This window comes from Argopecten irradians, chromosome 8, assembly GCF_041381155.1.
Source record: "Argopecten irradians isolate NY chromosome 8, Ai_NY, whole genome shotgun sequence".
Taxonomy (NCBI): Eukaryota; Metazoa; Mollusca; class Bivalvia; order Pectinida; family Pectinidae; genus Argopecten; species Argopecten irradians.
This window is the reverse complement of record NC_091141.1, coordinates 42,083,577-42,107,944: the sequence shown is the minus strand read 5'-3', so window position 1 is coordinate 42,107,944 and position 24,368 is coordinate 42,083,577. Positions and strand designations below refer to the sequence as shown.

The 24,368-nt window shown below is 33.4% G+C and overlaps 1 protein-coding gene across 2 annotated transcripts in view; it reads right to left on the bottom strand.

Annotated features, from left to right (window-relative positions):
• Window positions 1-13,944, bottom strand: part of LOC138330407 (uncharacterized) — a 36,623-nt gene extending 22,679 nt beyond the window's left edge. Inside the window, exons 1-7 of one of the 2 annotated variants that reach the window (XM_069278005.1) lie at window positions 13,577-13,944; window positions 10,211-10,286; window positions 9,101-9,190; window positions 7,812-7,911; window positions 7,082-7,203; window positions 4,411-4,578; window positions 1,170-1,580 (exon numbers count right to left, since the gene is read on the bottom strand). In XM_069278005.1, coding sequence (XP_069134106.1) covers window positions 1,170-1,580; window positions 4,411-4,578; window positions 7,082-7,203; window positions 7,812-7,911; window positions 9,101-9,190; window positions 10,211-10,262 — 943 coding nt within the window. In that variant the 5' untranslated portion in view covers window positions 10,263-10,286; window positions 13,577-13,944. The remainder of the gene's footprint in view (window positions 1-1,169; window positions 1,581-4,410; window positions 4,579-7,081; window positions 7,204-7,811; window positions 7,912-9,100; window positions 9,191-10,210; window positions 10,287-13,576) is intronic. The other variant, XM_069278006.1, reaches the window with a different exon arrangement.
• Between the last annotated feature and the right edge of the window lie 10,424 nt (window positions 13,945-24,368).

Below are 24,368 nucleotides of genomic sequence, written 5' to 3'. Positions count from 1 at the left end.
ATACAAGAGTAGAAAGGAATAGGACTATCAAAAGACAAGCGTAAGAAAGGAGAGGACTATTAAAACACAAGCGTAAAAAAGAAGAGGACTATTGAAATACAAGCGAAGAAAAGAAGAGGACTGTTAAAATACAAGCGTAGAAAGGAAGAGGACTATAAAAAGACAAGCGTAGAAAAGAAGAGGGCAATAAAACACAAGCGTAGAAAAGAATAGGGCTATTAAAACACAAGCGAAGAAAAAGAAGAGGACTATCAAAACACCAGCGAAGACAAGAAGAGGACTATTAAAACACAAGCGAAGAAAAAGAAGAGGACTATCAAAACACCAGCGAAGACACGAAGAGGACTATTAAAACACAAGCGAAGAAAAGAAGAGGACTATTAAAACACAAGCGTAAAAAAGAATAGGACTATTAAAACACAAGCGAAGAAAAGAAGAGGACTATTAAAACACAAGCGTAAAAAGAAGAGGACTATTAAAACACAAGCGTAAAAAAGAAGAGGACTATTAAAACACAAGCGAAGAAAAGAAGAGGAATATTAAAACACAAGCGTAAAAAAGAATAGGACTATTAAAACACAAGCGAAGAAAAAAAGAGGACTATTAAAACACAAGCGAAGAAAAGAAGAGGACTATTAAAACACAAGAGTAAAAAGGAAGAGGACTATTAAAACACAAGCGTAAAAAAAGAAGAGGACTATTAAAACACAAGCGAAGAAAAGAAGAGGACTATTAAAACACAAGCGTAAAAAAGAATAGGGCTATTAAAACACAAGTGTAGAAAAGAAGAGGACTATTAAAACACAAGCAAAGAAAAGAAAAGGATTATTAAAATACAAGCGTAGAAAAGAGGAGGACTATTAAAAAAACAAGCGTAGAAAAGAAGAGGACTATTAAAACACAAGCGAAGAAAAGAATGGGGCTATTAAAACACAAGCGTAGAAAAGAAGAGGACTATTAAAACACAAGCGAAGAAAAGAAGAGGGCTGTTAAAATACAAGCGTAGAAAGGAAGAGGACCATTAAAACACAAGCGTAGAAAACATGAGGGCTATAAAATACAAGCGTAGAAAAGAATAGGGCTATTAAAACACATGCGTAGAAAAGAAGAGGACTATTAAAACACAAGCGTAAAAAAGAAGAGGATTATTTTAATGTGCATTCACGTACACAGGTGTAATGCAGCGTCGGTCAGAACAGAAGATTCTACTGAATCTACATCAATGATGTCATCTTCGTTATCTTCGTCGTCATTAAACATTGTTGAAGTTTGCATCGTTGACGTTGTCGGGTAAGCTGACGTCGATGTTTTATCTGTTGTCGGGTAAGCTGACGTCGATGTTTTATCTGTTGTCGGGTAAGCTGACGTCGATGTTTTATCTGTTGTCGGGTAAGCTGACGTCGATGTTTTTGTCGTAACTTCTGTCGTCGTTTTTAGATCAGTTGTTGTCGTCGCTTCTGTCGTTGTTGTTGTCATTGTCGTTGTTTCGTGTGCTACACCAAGAGTTGTATGTGATGTTTGGGGTGTTGTCGTCGTTGATGTTGTCGTTGTTGTTGTCGTTGTTGTTGTCGTTGTTACGGCTGAAACACCCATATGTACATACTATTATATATAAAATAAAGAAAACTCGACATATTCTTTAACGTTTTGCAGTGTCTAGGCGGGTCTTCTGAACACTCTAACCTATATTTATGCAAACCATATATGCTGCATGTGCCTAATTAAAAAGACCATTTTCTATCTGTACAATTAATGATATTTTTGACAAACATATATGACGTCATGTGAGGGAATTTTTTAATGAAATATTTTTTTCGCAAAATACCACTGGCAAGAACCCTGACTTTACGCATCTCGAGCAGCACCACGTGCGACAACATAACCACTCATCCCATTGGTCAATAATAACTTGTAGGAGGAGCCTAGCCAACAGCCACGTACCTATTAGTGACCTCCCGATTACTCATAACAAAAAAAAACCGTTTACATAATAGACTAGCTGTAATGTAATTAGCTAAAATGCAGTGCATGCTACAATTTACATACATAATGCAACTATAACATATGACGAACCCACAAGTTTGCACAAAATACGAGCGAAATCCTTAAACTATAAACAATTTTGCGATTCGTTGGCGCTCACATGAACATCAAAATACTGATGGGATGTAGATCATATTACATGATCCATGAGATCATATTACATCATTCATGAGATCATATTACATGATCTATGAGATCATATTACATGATCCATAAATAATATTACATAATCCATGAGATCATATTACATGATCCATGAGATAATATTCATGATCATATTAATGATCCATGAGATCCATTATCATATTACATGATCATATTACATCATTCATGAGATCATATTACATAATCCATGAGATCATATTACATGATCCATGAGATCATATTACATCATTCATGAGATCATATTACATGATCATGAGATCATATTAAATCATCCATGAGATAATATTACATAATCCATGATATAATATTACATGATCCATGAGATCATATTACATGATCCATGAGATCATATTACATGATCCATGAGATCATATTACATGATCCATGAGATCATATTACATGATCCATGAGATCATATTACATGATCCATGAGATCATATTACATGATCCATGAGATCATATTACATGATCATGAAATCATATTACATGAATCCATAGATCATATTCATGATCCATAGAGATCATATTACATCCATTCCTGATCATATTACATAATCCATGAGATCATATTACATGATCCATGAGATCATATTACATGATTTCAGGATATCATATTACATCCATGAGATCATGATCCATGAGATCATATTACATGATCCATGAGATCATATTACATGATCCATGAGATCATATTACATGAGATCATATTACATAATCCATGAGATCATATATACATCATCTCCTGGTCATAGTACATGATCCAAGAGATCATAATACTATGAAGTCAATGAGATCATAATACATGATAATATGAATGGTCATGTTTAAGGCATAGATCCATGAGATCATATTACATGATTCATACGAGATCAATATTACATGATCCATTGATTCATCGAAAATACATCATTCATGAGATCATATTACATGATTCATGATGATATATTACATGATCCAAGATTCATAATCCATGAGGATAATATTACATAATCCATGAGATAATATTACATAATCCATGAATAAAATTACATAAATCCATGAGATCATATTCCATGATTCCACATGAGATTATAATTACATAAACCATGAAATCAAATTACATGATCCATGAGATCATCTAACATAATCCATGAGATCAAATTGACATAATCCATGAGATCATATTACATGATCCATGAATCATATTACATAATCCATGAGATCATTACATGATCCATGAGAGATAATATTACATAAATCCATGAGATCCATATTTCAATGACTCCTAAGAATAATATTACATTATCCATGAGATAATATTACCCAAAAATAAAAAAAATACATCATCATGAGATACATAATTAACATAATCCATGAGATCATATTACATAATCCATGAGATTCATATTACATCATTCATCGAGATCATATTAATGATCTATATTCATATAACTTGATCTATGATGTACAGTGCACTACTGGTCCGTGAATATCGTGGCAGAATGCTACACATCAACTCATACTCACGCATATTGCAACAATGTAAATGTACAAGATTGGGGTCAGCTGGTTTGAGGGCACGCCTATTAACCAATTGCCCAAATAACTGTTTGTGTGTGGTCCTTCAGGTGAACTTTCACGTGGATGTTTGGGCAGGACATGTAACCTTACATAACAAATTAAGAACTTAATCTTTCATACGAAACGATTTGCGAAAAGTAGACGTTTTACCACAAATTTTGCAAAATTTACCAATTGTTTTAAACCCAAAAGACTAAAAACATGGCCCATATGAACTCAACTCTAAGGAACTACTTAACTTATGAATTATCCATATGAAAGTACATACAGAAGCGAGTCAATCTGTAGTTAAGGATCCCTTCGGTTATACTTTCCTATGGACGAAATTTAAAGTTAAGGGATTCCTTAGATTTAAGGAATGTCCCATCGAAACTGGGCAAAGAACCAAGTAAAATATACTTGTTTGTCTATAGTAAAATATACTTGTCACATTAATTATCAGTTTTAGCCCCCAAAATACCAGAACCGCCTTCACATTTTTTCTTTTAAAAATCTCTCACCAGATATTTTGACAAATGCAAAAGACAACTTGACCAAGTTTCAATTCTATTGAATGTGATTGCAAAAGTGGAGTTTAAAGGAAATTCTCAAAATACGAGGTTTTTAAACCCCAAAATACCAGAATCTAGTAAAACTACTTACGAAGAGTGAGGGCCCGGTATCTGATGATGAAGCCAGTTCCCAATATATAGTCACCATTAGCCACTAGTCTAATCGATGTATCGGATGACGTTGAATTGTAGAAACGTGCGCCTAGAGATGTTCCACAAAATGTATCTATCCGATCACTGTCGCTATAGAAATCATAACCTTAAACAAAATCGTAAAAAAATACTTCATGATGTTCAACATTTCCATAGGCATTTCATAGGTCATTTTCAAGATTTAATTAGGTATATCACCAATTCCAGTGGCCATTTTAGACGCCGTCTTAAATACTACAAAATACTCAAGAATGTGAGCTCCACACTCACCTGGATCTTTATATATAATATCTATATATACATACCAAAAGATAATATTCAGTAGAGAAAAAAACGCTATTAGGGATATTGATTCAGTGCAAATCTCGCTAGTTTGCGTCCTGACTATGAAGAGTTTTTTTATAGATTTTTGCGATATTTTAGTCCGCCATCTTGAATTCAGTAATATTAAAGATCATTTCAAAAACAAATATATTAGCAAATTCATTCCTTATTTTACTCATATATGTTGTTTTCGTTTTAATCGTTTTTAGTATTTGACGCTATTTTGTCCGCCATCTTTGTTTATTATATTGATGATTGTACTGTATTTTATATACGTTATTACCAGTTGTATCTTATGAAGCGTTTAAATGAGACAAACAATGTTCGTTTTATGTGAGTTCTGAAAGAATTGTTGAAATTTTCAACATTCGACATTCATCTCAGACGCCATCTTGAATAATTCAAATGCTCAAACGTGATTATTATTTCTCGCACCTCGGACAGGGAAATCTCACATGATACCCAATGCTAATTTTTCTATCTCGTTCGATCTGTATGGTACTTTTACGCGATTTTTGGCGGAATTTTACGCCATTCATATAACAGTCCGCGCATGTGACGTCATACTCTCGAATCGATGACGTCACACGCTTCAGACAATCGATATTATTAGAAATGTGTACATTCAAGTATTTACCATGCATTTTTTGGTTGTTGTTTTTAATTATTAAAACAGTATGTACCGATTGATCAGATTTTTTCTTTGAACCGAACTATAGTTTTACGCGGAATGACTAAATTCGAAGCGCAGATGAAAAGGTCAATCGGCTTTGAACCAAGAGGCCCAAGACGGGATAATTTTACTCTGAATGCGTTTATAGATGGTTTTATTTTATCTTAGAGGCGCGAGAAAAAAAATATTACCTTTAAGTGATCAAGAACGGATTATCTCAGTCTCGGGCTAAGATTTTGTAACATCCAAACCTCGGCTAACGCCTCGGTTGGGATTATGTTAAAAAATCTTAGCCCTCGACCGAGATAACCCGATCTCGATCACTTACAGGTAACAGATTTTATTAATACAAACGGATATAATCAGCAAAAAAACAACATAATCAGCAAAAAAACAACAACATTTAAGATATTTTTGGGCTTGGCGTCCGAACTTTCTCCTGTTATAGTGTAACCAATCGAGTACATCTAATGATCCGGCTAGTGTTTGCAAGTCCCTGGTTCGAACCTCGGCCTGGCCATGCGGTTTTACAGTTGGTGCTGAGAACAATACTGTTTCGAGCATTGGGCACATGTTTAATAGGGGATACTCGGAGGACATGGACAGTGTGTCGAGTCTTGTCGAGAACCTGTTTCACGCATTCGACATAGCTTTACAGGGATACTCGAAGAAACATGGACAGGCTGTCGGAGAACCTGTTTCAACGCATTCGTACATAGCTTAACAGGGGACTACTCGAAGAAACTTAGGCTGTGTGTTGAGTCTTGTCGAGAACCTGTTTCACACATTCGACATAGCTTAACAGGGATACTCGAAGGACATGGACAGTGTGTCGAGTCTTGTCGAGAACCTGTTTCACACATTCGACATAGCTTAACAGGGATACTCGGAGGACAAGGGACAGTGTGTCGAGTCTTGTCGAGAACCTGTTCACAAATTCGACATAGCTTAACAGGGATACAAGACCGTCGAGTTCTTGTCGAGAACCTGTTTCACACATTCGACAAGGGACAGTGTGTAGTCGAGTCTTGTCGAGAACACTGTTTTCACACATTCGACATAGCTTAACAGGGATACTCGAAGAACATAGGCTGTGTGTCGAGTCTTGTCGAGAACCTGTTTCACACATTCGACATAGCTTAAACAGGGATACTCGAAGAACATAGGCTGTGTGTTGAGTCTTGTCGAGAACTTGTTTCACACGCTTCTTAATAGGGGATACTCGAAGGACATGGACCGTGTGTCGAGTCTTGTCGAGAACCTGTTTCACGCACGCATTCGACATAGCTTTACAGGGATACTCGAAGAACATAGGCTGTGTGTTGAGGATAGAGTGTAATCGTTTCTGGGTCGGGACGATCGCAGGCAACAAAACGTAGAACATCCGGCTAGTTAGATTTATAGAAAGGTGTCTGGTTCGAACCCCGGTCTGCTTATTTATTTATAGGATATGGCACGTTGATAATTCTACTAGAACTACTTATTTCTCATACTCGTCGGCCGAGCCAAATGCCATTTCGTTGTAAAGGGAGAGCGGAAGGAGGCACCTAACGACAATATGGTTATATTGAAAAATATAAGATATAATTCTATGAAAACACTTTTGTCTTACCATTGCAGATCTGAAACTTATCCGCATAACATCCCACGCTGTTCTGAATGTTAATATACACCACCTCAAACATCACAATATTTCCAGGGAAAGCAAGGATCGGCCATCGAATCTCCATATTGCTGTGGATATAGTCGTTATTTCATGATACTATATAGTTGGTCTAGTAATTTTGACTTACTTTTTTTTAACTAATTCAAAGTTTGCTACATAAATAGTAGCTTTTGTATTCAATTATGCTATACATGTGTGTATAAACACATGCAATGTAAAATTAATAAAGCTATGCATATAACATAATGATATCAGCATTGTTTTAAAATCAATTTTATTATCTAATCAGATTGGTTTGATTCGGTGATTATTGGGTTTTACCGCTTGGTTATTTACGCACTCTGTCGTTATTTAATCAGGGCGATAAAACACCATACTGACCGCAACAAAGTTCCATAATTGATGGTTTAATTTTAGAAATCAGGGCCCAGTTTCCTGACCTTTAGTTTAAGGATTTCCTTAACTTAAATTTTCCATTGGAAAGCATCACTCCTAAGGCTTAAAAGGCTTAAAGTTAAGGAATGTTCATCAAACTGGGCCCAGCCTAATTCAGATACTTCCGATGGCTCACCTATACATGAACAATTTCGAATGAACATTTAGGCTATATATGTTAGTATACGAGCATGAAATGCTGCTTTCAGTTTAGTTGTAACATTCCGTTAAATCAGCTTACTTGATATAAGACTGGTTGTGAGGTGGGAACTGAATAGTTGTCCACATATCGGTATACGCTCTTAGTGGTCTCATAGTAATCCGCACCCTCCATACTCCAGCTGAAATGTCAAATGAACAGAAATGTCAAAACACTCACTACTTTCTAAGATAGCTACCTTTATCACCATTTGACCTCCGCACACCTAATCTGTAACTTTTCATTAAGAATTATACCTAATAATATATGGAGTAATTAATTTGAAAACTATGCAATCAAACTTTATATAAAAGCCTGAGTTACTGATATGCAAATAATTATACATTTATCAGTTTGAAAAAGTTTTTATACATTAAAGATGCTCCACCGCCGACAGACCCTAAATGATACTCATCATTTGAACAACAATTGGTGTTTAATCGTGTATATATATGTCTAATTAACACCAAAAAAATAATTTAAAATAATTTATATTGCTTTTGGTGCATGCGCAGTCAGAACTTCATTCTATATAGAACATAGTGCCACGGAATTTTTTCGGGATGCAATTAATCATTTCTAATATTTTTATCTTGAAGTAAAATTAGAAGCTCAAACTTTCCAATGGTGGTAATGGTGTAAAATAAGTAACTTTTGTAACTGCAGAAAAATACCAAATCGTCTGCTGCTGTTTTTGATAGTGAAAAAATACCATTCGTCAGCGGTGGAGCATCTTTCATCACTTGGATTTAAAATCTTCTGTACTGATAAATGATTTTCTTTTAGAAATACGAATATAAATTCCATTGATCTACGATCATCAACACCGGGTATAACAGAAATTTTATTTTTTACGCGAATTTACACAGTTTGCAAACAAAATGTCTTTCATACCCCGATGAAATTGAAAAATAGTTACATCAATACTCAAATTAAAAACCAGAAAAAATAATTTGTGTAACAAATTAGACACAAAAACATACCTAAAGATCACATCACAAAAGACACGTGTAGTTCTACCAGCAGGAACAGACAGTATTGTCAGTGCAAATAAGTTTTTAATAGTGGCTCGTGTCTATCCTACCTTTTTATACAGAAAAGTATATATTACCATCTTTCGCTATATTAAGAATTAACATGGATAGGATTGTGTTGCGTTTTTTAGTTATATTCTACGCTTACCCTTATTTATATTCACATCTACTACACATAACCTGGTGATCGTTTGTGCGTGACTCTTTTTCTATGAATGATAATGCCGTCGTATCGCCCAGTCTAGTCCAGGCGACATTATAAACAGGGATATATTTGTTTCTTTATGGATAAATTACCTGATCGTGTTCGAATGATAGAGCTGGCCCCAGAGTGAACAGTTTGGATGAAATCTAAACATTCCTGACTGCAACTGTTCAGTACACTATCTGTATAGCCAGGGAAAACACAGTTAGTAACATGGTAGAGTTATGGTAATAAATGTAGGAGGGGTCAAAGGTAGGAGGGGTCAAAGGTAGGATATAATACCAGAAAGGTCAAAGGTAGGATATAATACCAGAAAGGTCAAAGGTAGGATATAATACCAGAAAGGTCAAAGGTAGGATATAATACCAGAAAGGTCAAAGGTAGGATATAATACCAGAAAGGTCAAAGGTAGGATATAATACCAGAAAAGTCACAGTTAGGATATAATACCAGAAAAGTCACAGTTAGGATATAATACCAGAAAAGTCACAGTTAGGATATAATACCAGAAAAGTCATAGTTAGGATATAATACCAGAAAGGTCAAAGGTAGGATATAATACCAGAAAAGTCACAGTTAGGATATAATACCAGGAAAAATCACAGTTAGGATATAATACCAGAAAAGTCACAGTTAGAATATAATAGCAGAAAAGTCACAGTTAGAATATAATACAAGAAAAGTCACAGTTAGGATATAATACCAGAAAAGTCACAGTTAGGATATAATATCAGTAAAGGTCAACGTTAGGCTATGATAGATGTAGGGGTCAAAGTTATGATATAATATCAGTAAGGGTCAAATTTAGGCTATGATAGATGTAGGGGTCAAAGTCATGATATAATATCAGTAAGGGTCAAAGTTAGGATATAATATATATAAGGGTCAAATTTAGGCTATGATATCAGTTGAGGTCTAAGTTAGGATATAATATATGTAGTGTTCAAAGTTAGGATATAATACCAATAAATTTAGGATATATTACCAGTAAAGTTAGGATAAAATGCCAGTAAAGTTAGGATATAATATTTGTAAGGATCAAAGTTAGAATATAATATCAGTTAGAGTCAAAGGTTAGATATAAAATGTATTGCTATATATAATTTACAACTGTGCTTAATGTGTGTCAATGAATAAAGCATTACTGAAGCACAGGTCAGCATCACTGAAACACGAATCAGCATACCATGTAAAGAACTTACCTGCGTAGACCAGACATCCCAACAAACATAAGACAGGTAAAGCCCAGTGCATGGTGGCCTCCCAGCTTCAAGTTACCTGAGCAACCAACAAAAATGAAACCGGTCGTAAATGACTATTTTGTGATAATTTTGTCGTACCGAAAAGGAAATATTTCTTGTTAGTCAGAACTATGTTTTTATATACTGATGCTGACTATGACTTTTGTTTTGTGATCTTTTTATTTATTTTATTTTTTCATGTCGACCGATACTGGAATCGAATCTTATTTGGAGCATGTCACCATCACTGCCGTACTTATCTTATATATACAAATATAAATACTTTCTGCATGATGTAATTAAGTTCATTACTAATGGTCATATCTCATTAAACAACAAAAACATGTTTTAATCTTTGCTACTGTCTCCTAAATAAAGACATCTGAACAGATCTTCGCAAAATATCCTGTCCTCCTAAAGCTGTTAACTTTATACTAAACAGATCTTCATCGCAAAATGTCATAGTCTTCCTTATGCTGTTAACTTTCAGAGAAAACGTCATATCATACAAAAATGCGTAAATTATATATTTTTTTCTTTTATTTTAAAATCAAATAATTCATAAATCATTTCTTATTTGATATAGTTCTGATTCAGAATACAGAATTATCGAATAAAATATCGTAAATCTAAAATAAACAGCAAAAAGTCAAAATCAACATATGAATAATCAAGAATGTCAATAATATTTGCGGATTGTTGGGTACGTCAGAGGGGGTATTTCATACAGCAGCAATATGGGAGGGGGGTTTCTTATATTGAACAGCATTCTTTATATTATTTTGAATCTTCTTTGGAATATATTCCATATGACTATTTCAGAAATTATCTAGAGAAAAAAATGACTGTAAAGTACATTGTAAAAGTGTGGTAAGCAATGATCTAAATCCTTCTAACATACAGATAGCGAATAGTGTTGGATCAAGGTCGGTTGATTTTTGCTACGATCATCTTTAACAATATAAATGCGTCGTTTGTTTAACGTAACGTAATTCTTATACTATGCTGGGTCCATGGTGTAAAGATCAGTTTTTAAAATTTTCCATCCATTATTGGTATAAACCTACAATAATTTAACAGAATAATTACGGTAATTGATTAGGTCCCCGAGGTCGACTTTAACATAAAGTGTTAAAACGAGGCTAGCAAGTACAAGTTATATATAACCAGTACAATACGAAGGAAAGCTTGTGGGAATCATTATGTGGAACATCCTTTCTCTGTGCATAGCTAAATAAAGACTCGTAAATATGCATGATTGATCTCACTTATGAATAATCCATGCTGTTTTCATAACTGCATCAAGGTAGATAGTTTTGCGTACAGGAATAATGTGGAAATACTGCAGCAATGATAGCCTTCTTTATTACAGGAAAAAAGATATGCAGTTTTCTGAAAATCGCCAATATACACAAAAGCTACACACATGGTTAAAACCTCGGTTAAAATTTCTGAAAAGTGTTTATGTCGTCTGCTTTGTTTAACAATACAGAAAACAAATACTAATGACATAATATGTACCCCAAACCTTAATTCGAACTCGGATTTCATGTCAACATAATTCTTTGTGGAGTCACAGTCTTAGAGTTCAAAGAAGACCAGGTGGTCCAGAAATAAAAACCAATCTAGTTTAGTTACACAATTACTTTCATGCGTCTTCAACTTAACATTGCTATTATCTCATAATATGAAAATACAACGGCGTAAAAATCAGCATGGGATATAAAGCGCACACATAAATTTTGGGGATATTTCTTAAAAGGGCCTTTAATAGATTATATCTCAAAATTTATGTATGTCCTTATTAACTATGAAGAACAAAATAGTCATACTTATAATAAAACTTATTGCTACAAATGTTCTTAGTTATCGTTACGCCATGGTGTAAGGCAATGGAAGACGACATTACAAATAACAACGTAAGAAATTAAGTTTTGGGACGATGAAGGAAATTTTTAACCAATCAAAGGTCTCGTTACATCCAGTAAATGGTCAGAATAAATAAATGGTACAGAAGAATGTTCAGAATGTAATAAATGGTACAGAAGAATGTTCAGAATGTAATATTTCCATTTGCTCGAGACTGACACTATATAAACTTACCAACCAAAAAGTGTATTTATGAGATCATAATTCTCCTATAACTCCCGTTGGTGTAGTGATATGTATAACATGTATTGCGACGTCGTTATTCAATTTGTTTGCAATCCCGAATTATAGAACCATAATCCCTTAAGAAGGTAATTTAATGCTTAAATATCCATTAAGTACAAAATAATGTTTAGAATGTAATGCTCTCGTTTTATTTTGCTGAACATCCCAATTCCATTATATATTATGTGCCGTGAGTACATTAGTAAGACTCGGGTATGTCGTGTCTCCCAGCGATAGCGGAAACACCTCCCTACTCCTGATATAACTGAAGAAAATTATCTGTACCTGGTTGTCAGGTAAAATGTTTCCTGATAATCATCTAAGTCAATTTGTGAATGATTTACCTGTAAATCACGTAAAGCAGCCTGATATTTATAAAAAAAAATTAAACTTTTAACTAAATTCAGGTTCTTTCTAGTTAAACATCATGAGATAAAAAGCAGGTAGATTTAACTTGAAAATAATATAATTGTCATTTAAATTACAGATAAAAACCATTGAAAAGGTCGTGTGAATTCATGTGGAGATATTGTGCCTGTGTGCCCGCATAGTCATTTGATATTGAAAACTAGCAAAGAGTTTATATGAAAATTGTGTGGTATGTTTAACGGAAATCCCGTTGTTTGCTTTCTAAAAGTAAAATCATTAGTTTCTGAAAATGACGTTATAATTTTGTTGATGCAGTGACGTCACAAAGTTGTATTAGATGGGTAGCAATGTAATACAGCCTAAGGCAACATGCGTGTATTGCATCGGATTAGATAAACCAACATTACACCCGTAGGTATGAAAGAAATACACATCTCAATAGATCCGAACTCAATCAGGAACAACAAGTGAACTCAGAAGTAAGGGGATGTATCATTTGTGAAGAATGAAATGGATGTCCGCATCTTTTATCATACGTTCGGTAACCAGTGTCATACACATCAAACCATAATATAGTTGTATTGTCCAATCCCTTTCGGACTGTCACTATTTAATGTGCCGACATTTGAGACAAACAATATCTTCAGATGGATGCAAGCATTATAACATCATAAAACATTTCTGAAATTTACATAACTGGATACGAAATACCAGAGATTTAAATAACCTGCAACGCAATAAACACGTTTTTTGTTTTAATGATATTTTCGTTTTTGCGGATAGAAATCAATAGAAGTGTCTTACCTTAGGTATTATCGACAATATCGAAGACTCTAATAAGTTCCAACATTTCTTTCGTGTGAATTATTTCACGCTTGTTTGTGGTAAAACCGTGACAATCCAGGTAGATGTGACAGGTAACAGTAAGCTGGTGACAGGTAAAAATATACAGGTGAGTAGACCCGGTACTGTGGCTGGAACAAATATTGATTTTATCACATCAACGCCAGGTGAATGTGTTTCAATAAAGTAACGTGATGACATTTCTATGGAAACGGCTATGATGGAAGTCGATACTTATATGTCATGTTTACAACTGACAAGCGTTCGTGTGACTTAACACGTACTGCAGCATTTGTTAAACAGTATAGCGTATGTCAAGGTCCATAATAAAAACTAGGCTTTAAACGAATGTGTTTAAATTCAAAAAAAAATATCAATAGAAATCAATTAATTATGATTTATTTATATGTTTGAAAATTCATGCTCCATCATCAACGTATACAACAGCTAATCTCAATGTCTATTCCTAGAAGACCAAATAAAACAATGACTAGTCCTAGAAGACCAAATAAAACAATGACTAGTCCTAGAAAACCAAATAAAACAATGTCTAGTCCTAGAAGACCAAATAAAACAATGTCTAGTCCTAGAAGACCAAATAAAACAATGTCTAGTCCTAGAAGACCAAATAAAACAATGTCTAGTCCTAGAAGACCAAATAATACAATGTCTAGTCCTAGATGACCAAATAAAACAATGTTTAGTCCTAGAAGACCAAATAAAACAATGTCTAGTCCTAGAAGACCAAATAAAACAATGTTTAGTCCTAGAAGACCAAATAAAACAATGTCTAGTCCTAGAAGACCAAATAATACAATGTCTAGTCCTAGATGACCAAATAAAACAATGACTAGTCCTAGAAGACCAAATAAAACAATGTCTAGTCCTAGAAGACAAAATAATACAATGTCTAGTCCTAGATGACCAAATAAAACAATGTCTAGTCCTATAAGACCAAATAAAACAATGACTAGTCCTAGAAGACCAAATAAAATAATGACTAGTCCTAGAAGACCAAATAAAACAATGTCTAGTCCTAGAAGACGAAATAAAACAATGTCTAGTCCTAGTAGACCAAATAATACAATGTCTAGTCCTAGAAGACCAAATAACACAATGTCTAGTCCTAGAAGACCAAATAAAACAATGACTAGTCCTAGAAGACCAAATAAATCAATGTCTAGTCCTAGAAGAACAAATAATACAATGACTAGTCTTAGAAAACCAAATAAAACAATGTCAGTCCTAGAAGACCAAAAAACCCAATGTCTAATCCTAGAAGACAAAATACAACAATGTCTAGTCCTAGTAGACCAAATAATACAATGTCTAGTCCTAGAAGACCAAATAAAACAATGTCTAGTCTTAGAAAACCAAATAAAACAATGTCTAGTCCTAGAAGACCAAATAAAACAATGTCTAGTCCTAGAAGACCAAATAAAACAATGACCAGTCCTAGAAAACCAAATAAAACAATGACTAGTCCTAGAAAACCAAATAAAACAATGACTAGTCCTAGAAAACCAAATAAAACAATGACTAGTCCTAGAAGACCAAATAAAACAATGTCTAATCCAAGAAGACCAAATAAAATAATGTCTAGTCCTAGAAGACCAAATAAAACAAGGTCTAATCCTAAAAGACTAAAATAAACAATGTCTAGTCCTAGAAGACCAAATAAAACAATGTCTAGTCCTAGAAAACCAAATAAAACAATGTCTAGTCCTAGAAGAACAAATAAAACAATGACTAGTCCTAGAAAGCCAAATAAAACAATGTCTAGTCCTAGAAGACCAAATAAAAAAATGTCTAGTCCTAGAAGACCAAATAAAACAATGACTAGTCCTAGAAAACCAAATAAAACAATGATTAGTCCTAGAAAAACAAATAAAACAATGACTAGTCCTAGAAAAACAAATAAAACAATGTCTAGTCTTAGAAAACCAAATAAAACAATGACTAGTCCTAGAAAAACAAATAAAACAATGTCTAGTCCTAGAAGACCAAACAAAACAATGTCTAGTCCTAGAAAAACAAATAAAACAAAATCTAGTCCTAGAAGACCAAATAAAACAATGTTTAGTCCTGGAAGACCAAATAAAACAAAATCTAGTCCTAGAAGACCAAATAAAACAATGTTTAGTCCTGGAAGACCAAATAAAACAATGTCTAGTCCTAGAAAACCAAATGAAACAATGATTAGTCCTAGAAAACCAAATAAAACAATGTCTAGTCCTAGAAAACCAAATAAAACAATGACTAGTCCTAGAAAACCAAATAAAACAATGACTAGTCCTAGAAAACCAAATAAAACAATGTCTAGTCCTAGAAGACCAAATAAAACAATGACTAGTCCTAGAAGACCAAATAAAACAATGACTAGTCCTAGAAAACCAAATAAAACAATGTCTAGTCCTAGAAAACCAAATAAAACAATGTCTAGTCCTAGAAAACCAAATAAAACAATGTCTAGTCCTAGAAAACCAAATAAAACAATGTCTAGTCCAAGAAAACCAAATAAAACAATGTCTAGTCCTAGAAAACCAAATAAAACAATGTCTAGTCCTAGAAAACCAAATAAAACAATGTCTAGTCCTAGAAAACCAAATAAAACAATGACTAGTCCTAGAAAACCAAATAAAACAATGACTAGTCCTAGAAAACCAAATAAAACAATGTCTAGTCCTAGAAGACCAAATAAAACAATGACTAGTCCTAGAAGACCAAATAATACACTGTCTAGTCCTAGATGACCAAATAAAAAAAATGACTAGTCCTAGAAGACCAAATAAAACAATGTCTAGTCCTAGAAAACCAAATAAAACAATGACTAGTCCTAGAAAACCAAATAAAACAATGACTAGTCCTAGAAAACCAAATAAAACAATGCCTAGTCTTAAAGGACCAAATAAAACAATGTCTAGTCCCAGAAAACCAAATAAAACAATGTCTAGTCCTAGAAGACCAAATAAAACAATGACTAGTCCTAGAAGACCAAATAAAACAATGTCTAGTCCTAGAAGACCAAATAAAACAATGACTAGTCCTAGAAGACAAAATAAAACAATGTCTAGTCCTAGAAGACCAAATAAAACAATGACTAGTCCTAGAAAACCAAATAAAACAATGACTAGTCCTAGATGACCAAATAAAACAATGTCTAGTCCTAGAAGACCAAATAAAACAATGACTAGTCCTAGATGACCAAATAAAACAATGTCTAGTCCTAGAAGACCAAATAAAACAATGACTAGTCCTAGAAGACCAAATAAAACAATGACTAGTCCTAGAAAACCAAATAAAACAATGACTAGTCCTAGAAGACCAAATAAAACAATGACTAGTCCTAGAAGACCAAACAAAACAACGTCTAGTCCTAGATGACCAAATAAAACAATGTCTAGTCCTAGAAAACCAAATACAACAATGTCTAGTCCTAGAAAACCAAATAAAACAATGTCTAGTCCTAGAAAACCAAATAAAACAATGACTAGTCCTAGAAAACCAAATAAAACAATGACTAGTCCTAGAAAACCAAATAAAACAATGACTAGTCCTAGAAAACCAAATAAAACAATGTCTAGTCCTAGAAGACCAAATAAAACAATAACTAGTCCTAGAAGACCAAATAATACAATGTCTAGTCCTAGATGACCAAATAAAAAAATGACTAGTCCTAGAAGACCAAATAAAACAATGTCTAGTCCTAGAAAACCAAATAAAACAATGACTAGTCCTAGAAAACCAAATACAACAATGACTAGTCCTAGAGGACAAAATAAAACAATGACTAGTCCTAGAAGACCAAACAAAACAATGTCTAGTCCTAGAAGACTGAAATAATCAATGTCTAGTCCTAGAAAACCAAATAAAACAATGTCTAGTCCTAGAAAACCAAATAAAACAATGACTAGTCCGAGAAAACCAAATAAAACAATGACTAGTCTTAAAGGACCAAATAAAACAATGTCTAGTCCCAGAAAACCAAATAAAACAATGTCTAGTCCTAGAAGACCAAATAAAACAATGTCTAGTCCTAGAAGACCAAATAAAACAATGTCTAGTCCTAGAAGACCAAATAAAACAATGACTAGTCCTAGAAGACCAAATAAAACAATGACTAGTCCTAGAAGACCAAATAAAACAATGTCTAGTCCTAGAAGACCAAATAAAACAATGACTAGTCCTAGAAAACCAAATAAAACAATGTCTAGTCCTAGAAGACCAAATAAAACAATGACTATTCCTAGAAAACCAAATAAAACAATGACTAGTCCTAGAAGACCAAATAAAACAATGTCTAGTCCTAGAAGACCAAATAAAACAATGACTAGTCCTAGAAAACCAAATAAAACAATGACTAGTCCTAGAAAACCAAATAAAACAATGACTAGTCCTAGAAAACCAAATAAAACAATGACTAGTCCTAGAAAACCAAATAAAACAATGACTAGTCCTAGAAGACCAAATAAAACAATGACCAGTCCTAGAAAACCAAATAAAACAATGACTAGTCCTAGAAAACCAAATAAAACAATGACTAGTCCTAGAAAACCAAATAAAACAATGACTAGTCCTAGAAAACCAAATAAAACAATGACTAGTCCTAGAAAACCAAATAAAACAATGACTAGTCCTAGAAAACCAAATAAAACAATGACTAGTCCTAGAAAACCAAATAAAACAATGTCTAGTCCTAGAAGACCAAATAAAACAATGACTAGTCCTAGAAGACCAAATAAAACAATGACTAGTCCTAGAAGACCAAATAAAACAATGTCTAGTCCTAGAAGACTAAAATAAAACAATGACTAGTCCTAGAAGATCAAATAAAACAATGTCTAGTCCTAGAAGACCAAATAAAAAAATGACTAGTCCTAGAAACCCAAATAAAACAATGTCTTGTCCTAAATGAACAAATAAAACGATGACTAGTCCTAGAAAACCAAATAAAACAATGTCTAGTCCTAGAGGACCAAATAAAACAATGTCTAGTCCTAGAAAACCAAATAAAACAATGATTAGTCCTAGAAGACTAAAATAAAACAATGTCTAGTCCTAGAAGACCAAATAAAACAATGACTAGTCCTAGAAGACTAAAATAAAACAATGTCTAGTCCTAGAAGACCAAATAAAACAATGACTAGTCCTAGAAAACCAAAGTTTCATATGTTGGTGCACATTTGGTTCCCACAGCAATACCTTTTATCTGTTGATGAAATTGACATTTAATATAAAATACTTTTCTGTTTAGTATAATATTTAAACGATTTCATTTCACATCGAGAATCGGTCTATTCTGGACATTTCCTGTGCCAAACCTAATGACCTCCATCCCTAAGTCAAACGGAATATTTGTACGAGCGTTGACGGCGTCAGATGATACCAGTTTTGAACCTGGTTCAACATAGTAGTAGTAAATGAATTTTTAAAAAAAAAATCGTCTTTCATGAGACTGTTGACTGAAGAGCAGAAAGGGTTTAAGTACAAGGTCCATAAAATGACTAACCCTTTGAGTAACTACTTCAGAACAACCAACAGTTGGACTAAATCATTTAGATTCTATACACTGATAAATTCAGAATCTTGCTCTCTAATTGTATGATTTTACGGTGCCTTTATGAATTTTGGGGAAACCATAAAAATAGCATGTTTTACTATCAAACCAAACTTTGTCAAGTAATCTTTCTCCGCATCTGATAATCGAAATGATCGATTAGGAAAAAGACAATTTCATGTTCTTTGTATCTTTAAAGTTATATGTGCCGTAACTGGCCGAAAATTTGGATATATTATTTTTTCTTCAATTATCTATTTAAAATCATACGTTTTAATAAATAAAGCTGTGAAAATCATTCAAATGGACAGACAAAGATATATAATGCCTTATAAACGTTAGTTGGAACACATATGTTTTGCACTGTGAAATTCTTGTTTTTCATGTCTTATACACGTTTAGATGGAAACATACCTTCCGAAATCACTTTACAATTACTAATAATACTGTAAAAATGTGCAGTGAAATTGTGAAACAATATGGCTTCGTGGTCTGACCGTATGAACTCATTTCACTACACTGAAGATGTTAATATAATGATTTTTGGCAGTACTGCCAAAAATCATTTACAGCTCTCTTTTGTACTTGTAAAATTAAAACCTATGCATTGAAAGTATTGTAATTTTCACATGTTGGTAACTTTTGGAGTGGAATAACATATTAAAAGTTCTTCTTGATTCGTGACTATGAAAAATACGGCACATATAACTTGAACTGCTTTTTATGTAGTTTCAGAATAAAATTGTTTGATAGCATCTCTTATACTTTGTCACATTAAAGATCGATATTCATAACCACAACTGCCCATCTGCCTCACTGATAACAATAGACTCTTCATCGGCTAATGATTTCTGAGCTTTTGATTGCTTATAGGGAAAATATTACTTTTAGCTTTGCGAGCCACCAAAGAATATTTTAAGTGCTTCGATGCTGATGTTTCACTCCTAAGTGGGTTGCCATTAGATTTATCACGTACTAAAGAATCATCTTCAGCAGTATTTTAACAACACGTTAAAAGTTTTTCGCTTAACCTTAATCTACGACAAAATGGGTATTTACTTCCTTCCCTGTTTTCCCGATACATATTTGTCCCCTCCTCCTGCGTCAGGGTGTAGGCTGGTAGGCGGTTGGTTGCTTTTTAAAAAATTCAAATCCTTTCTCTACATTGCTGCATTATTTATGTACCATTTTTCTCTCTCTTTCCACACCTTAACAGATTTATCCTCTTCTAGAGCACATTCCGATTTCCACTTACACATTTCTGTGAAAGATTTTTCTAGTTTTCCACTATAATCACTTCAATAATTTCGTTCACTTTTTCATCAAATCCCAGTACTTTTTCATAATGACCTTGAGCTCTGTTGGTTAGCAATTTGATTTCTGTTAGCAATTTGATTTCTGCTTTAACTTGAAAAATACCGGTAGTATCTACCGCTGCTGTGCTGACGTTTTTCATTTGATTCCAGTATGGTTGCTTCCTCTAGTTTAGTTTATTTGTCCATATAGGTAGAATTTGTTATTTCAATTTTATGTACTCTTATTGTCATTTCCTTGTCATGTGTAAAGGTTCCTTGAAAACAAATTTGTTTCAATATTTTTTTCATATTTTGTTCCATCACAAGGACATACCACATTATATATATATACACTTAAACCCAATTTGTAACCTAGAGACAATTTAGAGATATTGAGTTTAATAAATTTCGTACTATTTCTTACCTCTGTAAAATAATTATACAGAGGTAAGAAATAGTACGATTTATTTTACAGGGGTAAGACATAGTACGATTTATTTTACGGAGGTAAGAAATAGTACGATTTATTTTACAGGGGTAAGACATAGTACGATTTATTTTACGGAGGTAAGAAATAGTACGATTTATTTTACGGAGGTAAGAAATAGAATGATCTATTTTACAGAGGTGCTGCTATGATAACACTTTTGTGTCATATATTTGTTATTTATCTACCATAATATGACACATCATCCATCTACCATGATACATCAAATCGGTTGTGTGCCACCGCGTAATACAACACTGCTTGACAGACAGGTGTCTTCTCACTTAGCCAACATTCTGAATTTTGAGGTATACAGGTAAGGTATTTTGTTGGCCAAGTGAGACTAGGTGTGAAAGCTAGAACAATAGGAGATAATTACAGGTAAGGCTATAGGCTGTTTCATAAAAGTTCCAATTTTTAAATGGGTTTGTACTTTATTCAAATTCAACTTTTTTGGCATTTTACAAATATAAGAATAATATCCAAATACAATTAACATACAGGATACGTGGAGAATAGACAACAGCATTACATAAATGTAGCATCAACGGTACCTAATCCAGGGTGAAACCTAAACTGGGCATCAGTAACAACACGGTTTGATTCCAACCATTGTATAAGACGATTATTTAAAATTGATGTAAAAAGTTTTGCCATACAGCTAAGAATTAAGACCTCTATAATTGGCAGGGTCACTACGGTCTCCTTTCTTATAAACGGATATAATTTCTATAGCCAGACTATCACACAAATATTATAAATATGGGACAAGGAAGTAATTCTAACAGTGTGGACAAAACAAAAATATCACATTTTCGAGGCGATCTGCCCCTTTATCAAGACAAACAAAACGAACACGATAACATTATAACAATAACCAATATTATAATTAACAGAAGACACCAAATTAAAATTGGAAATAATTAATTTTATTTGTTTTCTTTTCTAAATTGATCATTTGTAAAAAAAAAACAAATTAGTGATTTACCATTTTGAAATGAAGGTTCCGTTATTGATAATATAAAAAAAGTTTTAATAGAATTATTAATGTATTTTATTTTTTTACCTGAAAAACTAAAACTAAAAACACAAATCCATTTTAATCTTCAACTCGTCTTTTTTTTATAAATATTTCCTATCATAGAAAGTAAGAACAGACTATAGCTGAACTCAGGTGTAAAACTTGACATGTTGGCCAGGTAATACCTGTACATTTCAGAATGTTGGCTAAGTGAGAATGAATCGACAGACAATAGTAGTTTAATATTGGCCAGGTAATTACTGTAAATTTCAGAATGTTGGCTAAGTGAGAATGAATCGACAGACAATAGTATTTTAATATTGGCCAGGTAATACCTGTAAATTTCAGAATGTTGGCTAAGTGAGAATGAATCGACAGACAATAGTATTTTAATATTGGCCAGGTAATACCTGTAAATTTCAGAATGTTGGCTAAGTGAGAATGAATCGACAGACAATAGAAGTTTAATATTGGCCAGGTAATACCTGTAAATTTCAGAATGTTGACTAAGTGAGAATGAATCGACAGACAATAGTAGTTAAATATTGGCCAGGTAATGCCTGTAAATTTCAGAATGTTGGCTAAGTGAGAATGAATCGACAGACAATAGTAGTTTAATATTGGCCAGGTAATACCTGTAAATTTCAGAATGTTGGCTAAGTGAGAATGAATCGACAGACAATAGTAGTTTAATATTGGCCAGGTAATACCTGTAAATTTCAGAATGTTGGCTAAGTGAGAATGAATCGACAGACAATAGTAGTTTAATATTGGCCATGTAATACCTGTAAATTTCAGAATGTTGGCTAAGTGAGAATGAATCGACAGACAATAGTATTTTAATATTGGCCAGGTAATACCTGTAAATTTCAGAATGTTGGCTAAGTGAGAATGAATCGACAGACAATAGTAGTTTAATATTGGCCAGGTAATACCTGTAAATTTCAGAATGTTGGCTAAGTGAGAATGAATCGACAGACAATAGTAGTTTAATATTGGCCAGGTAATACCTGTAAATTTCAGAATGTTGGCTAAGTGAGAATGAATCGACAGACAATAGTAGTTTAATATTGGCCAGGTAATACCTGTAAATTTCAGAATGTTGGCTAAGTGAGAATGAATCGACAGACAATAGTAGTTTAATATTGGCCAGGTAATACCTGTAAATTTCAGAATGTTGGCTAAGTGAGAATGAATCGACAGACAATAGTAGTTTAATATTGGCCAGGTAATACCTGTAAATTTCAGAATGTTGGCTAAGTGAGAATGAATCGACAGACAATAGTAGTTTAATATTGGCCAGGTAATACCTGTAAATTTCAGAATGTTGGCTAAGTGAGAATGAATCGACAGACAATAGTAGTTTAATATTGGCCAGGTAATACCTGTAAATTTCAGAATGTTGGCTAAGTGAGAATGAATCGACAGACAATAGTAGTTTAATATTGGCCAGGTAATACCTGTAAATTTCAGAATGTTGGCTAAGTGAGAATGAATCGACAGACAATAGTAGTTTAATATTGGCCAGGTAATACCTGTAAATTTCAGAATGTTGGCTAAGTGAGAATGAATCGACAGACAATAGTAGTTTAATATTGGCCAGGTAATACCTGTAAATTTCAGAATGTTGGCTAAGTGAGAATGAATCGACAGACAATAGTAGTTCAATATTGGCCAGGTAATACCTGTAAATTTCAGAATGTTGGCTAAGTGAGAATGAATCGACAGATAATAGTAGTTTAATAGAGTCTGCGGTGATGCATGGCTAATTAGTCATGCGCCTGCTACGTTATGCATGGCTTCTTCGAATTCCCTGATATGCATTACAGGATATTGTGGAGTTGTTATATTGATTCAGTAGAGACTTTGTCTAGTCCAGGAAACCCTGGTGGTCCTACCAACACTCAGTGGTACTTGTTTGACACATCAAATAGAACCTCTACCATGTCCATTGTAAGGAAACACACGTGTGTTCTCCTTTCTTGTGCATGTACAATTTGGAATCAATCATCCTTATCAATACCAGCGTAATTAGCACCACCAATTACATAAAGATATTACACGTAGCGTATGTTTTAAACTCAATAACAACAAATCATGAAATGTTGGCAAACTGTCGATTCTTTTTACCGTCTGAAACTGGAGATTACGCGTTGGAGCACAAAAAATAATAATAATAAAACAACAATAAAACTATCAAGGTAACGTTAAAACGTGTGTAATTCTTCCTTTCACATTTCATTTATTTAGATTAATGAAGTCCTCATTAAAGATTTTAAAGCCAAAACCATATCCTTGTTGTATAACTGTTACGTATAGTAGAATCTATTTTAGTAAATTTGGGAAAAAAAGCGACAAAATACTTTGAACTTTTTAAATGTTCAAACTTGACT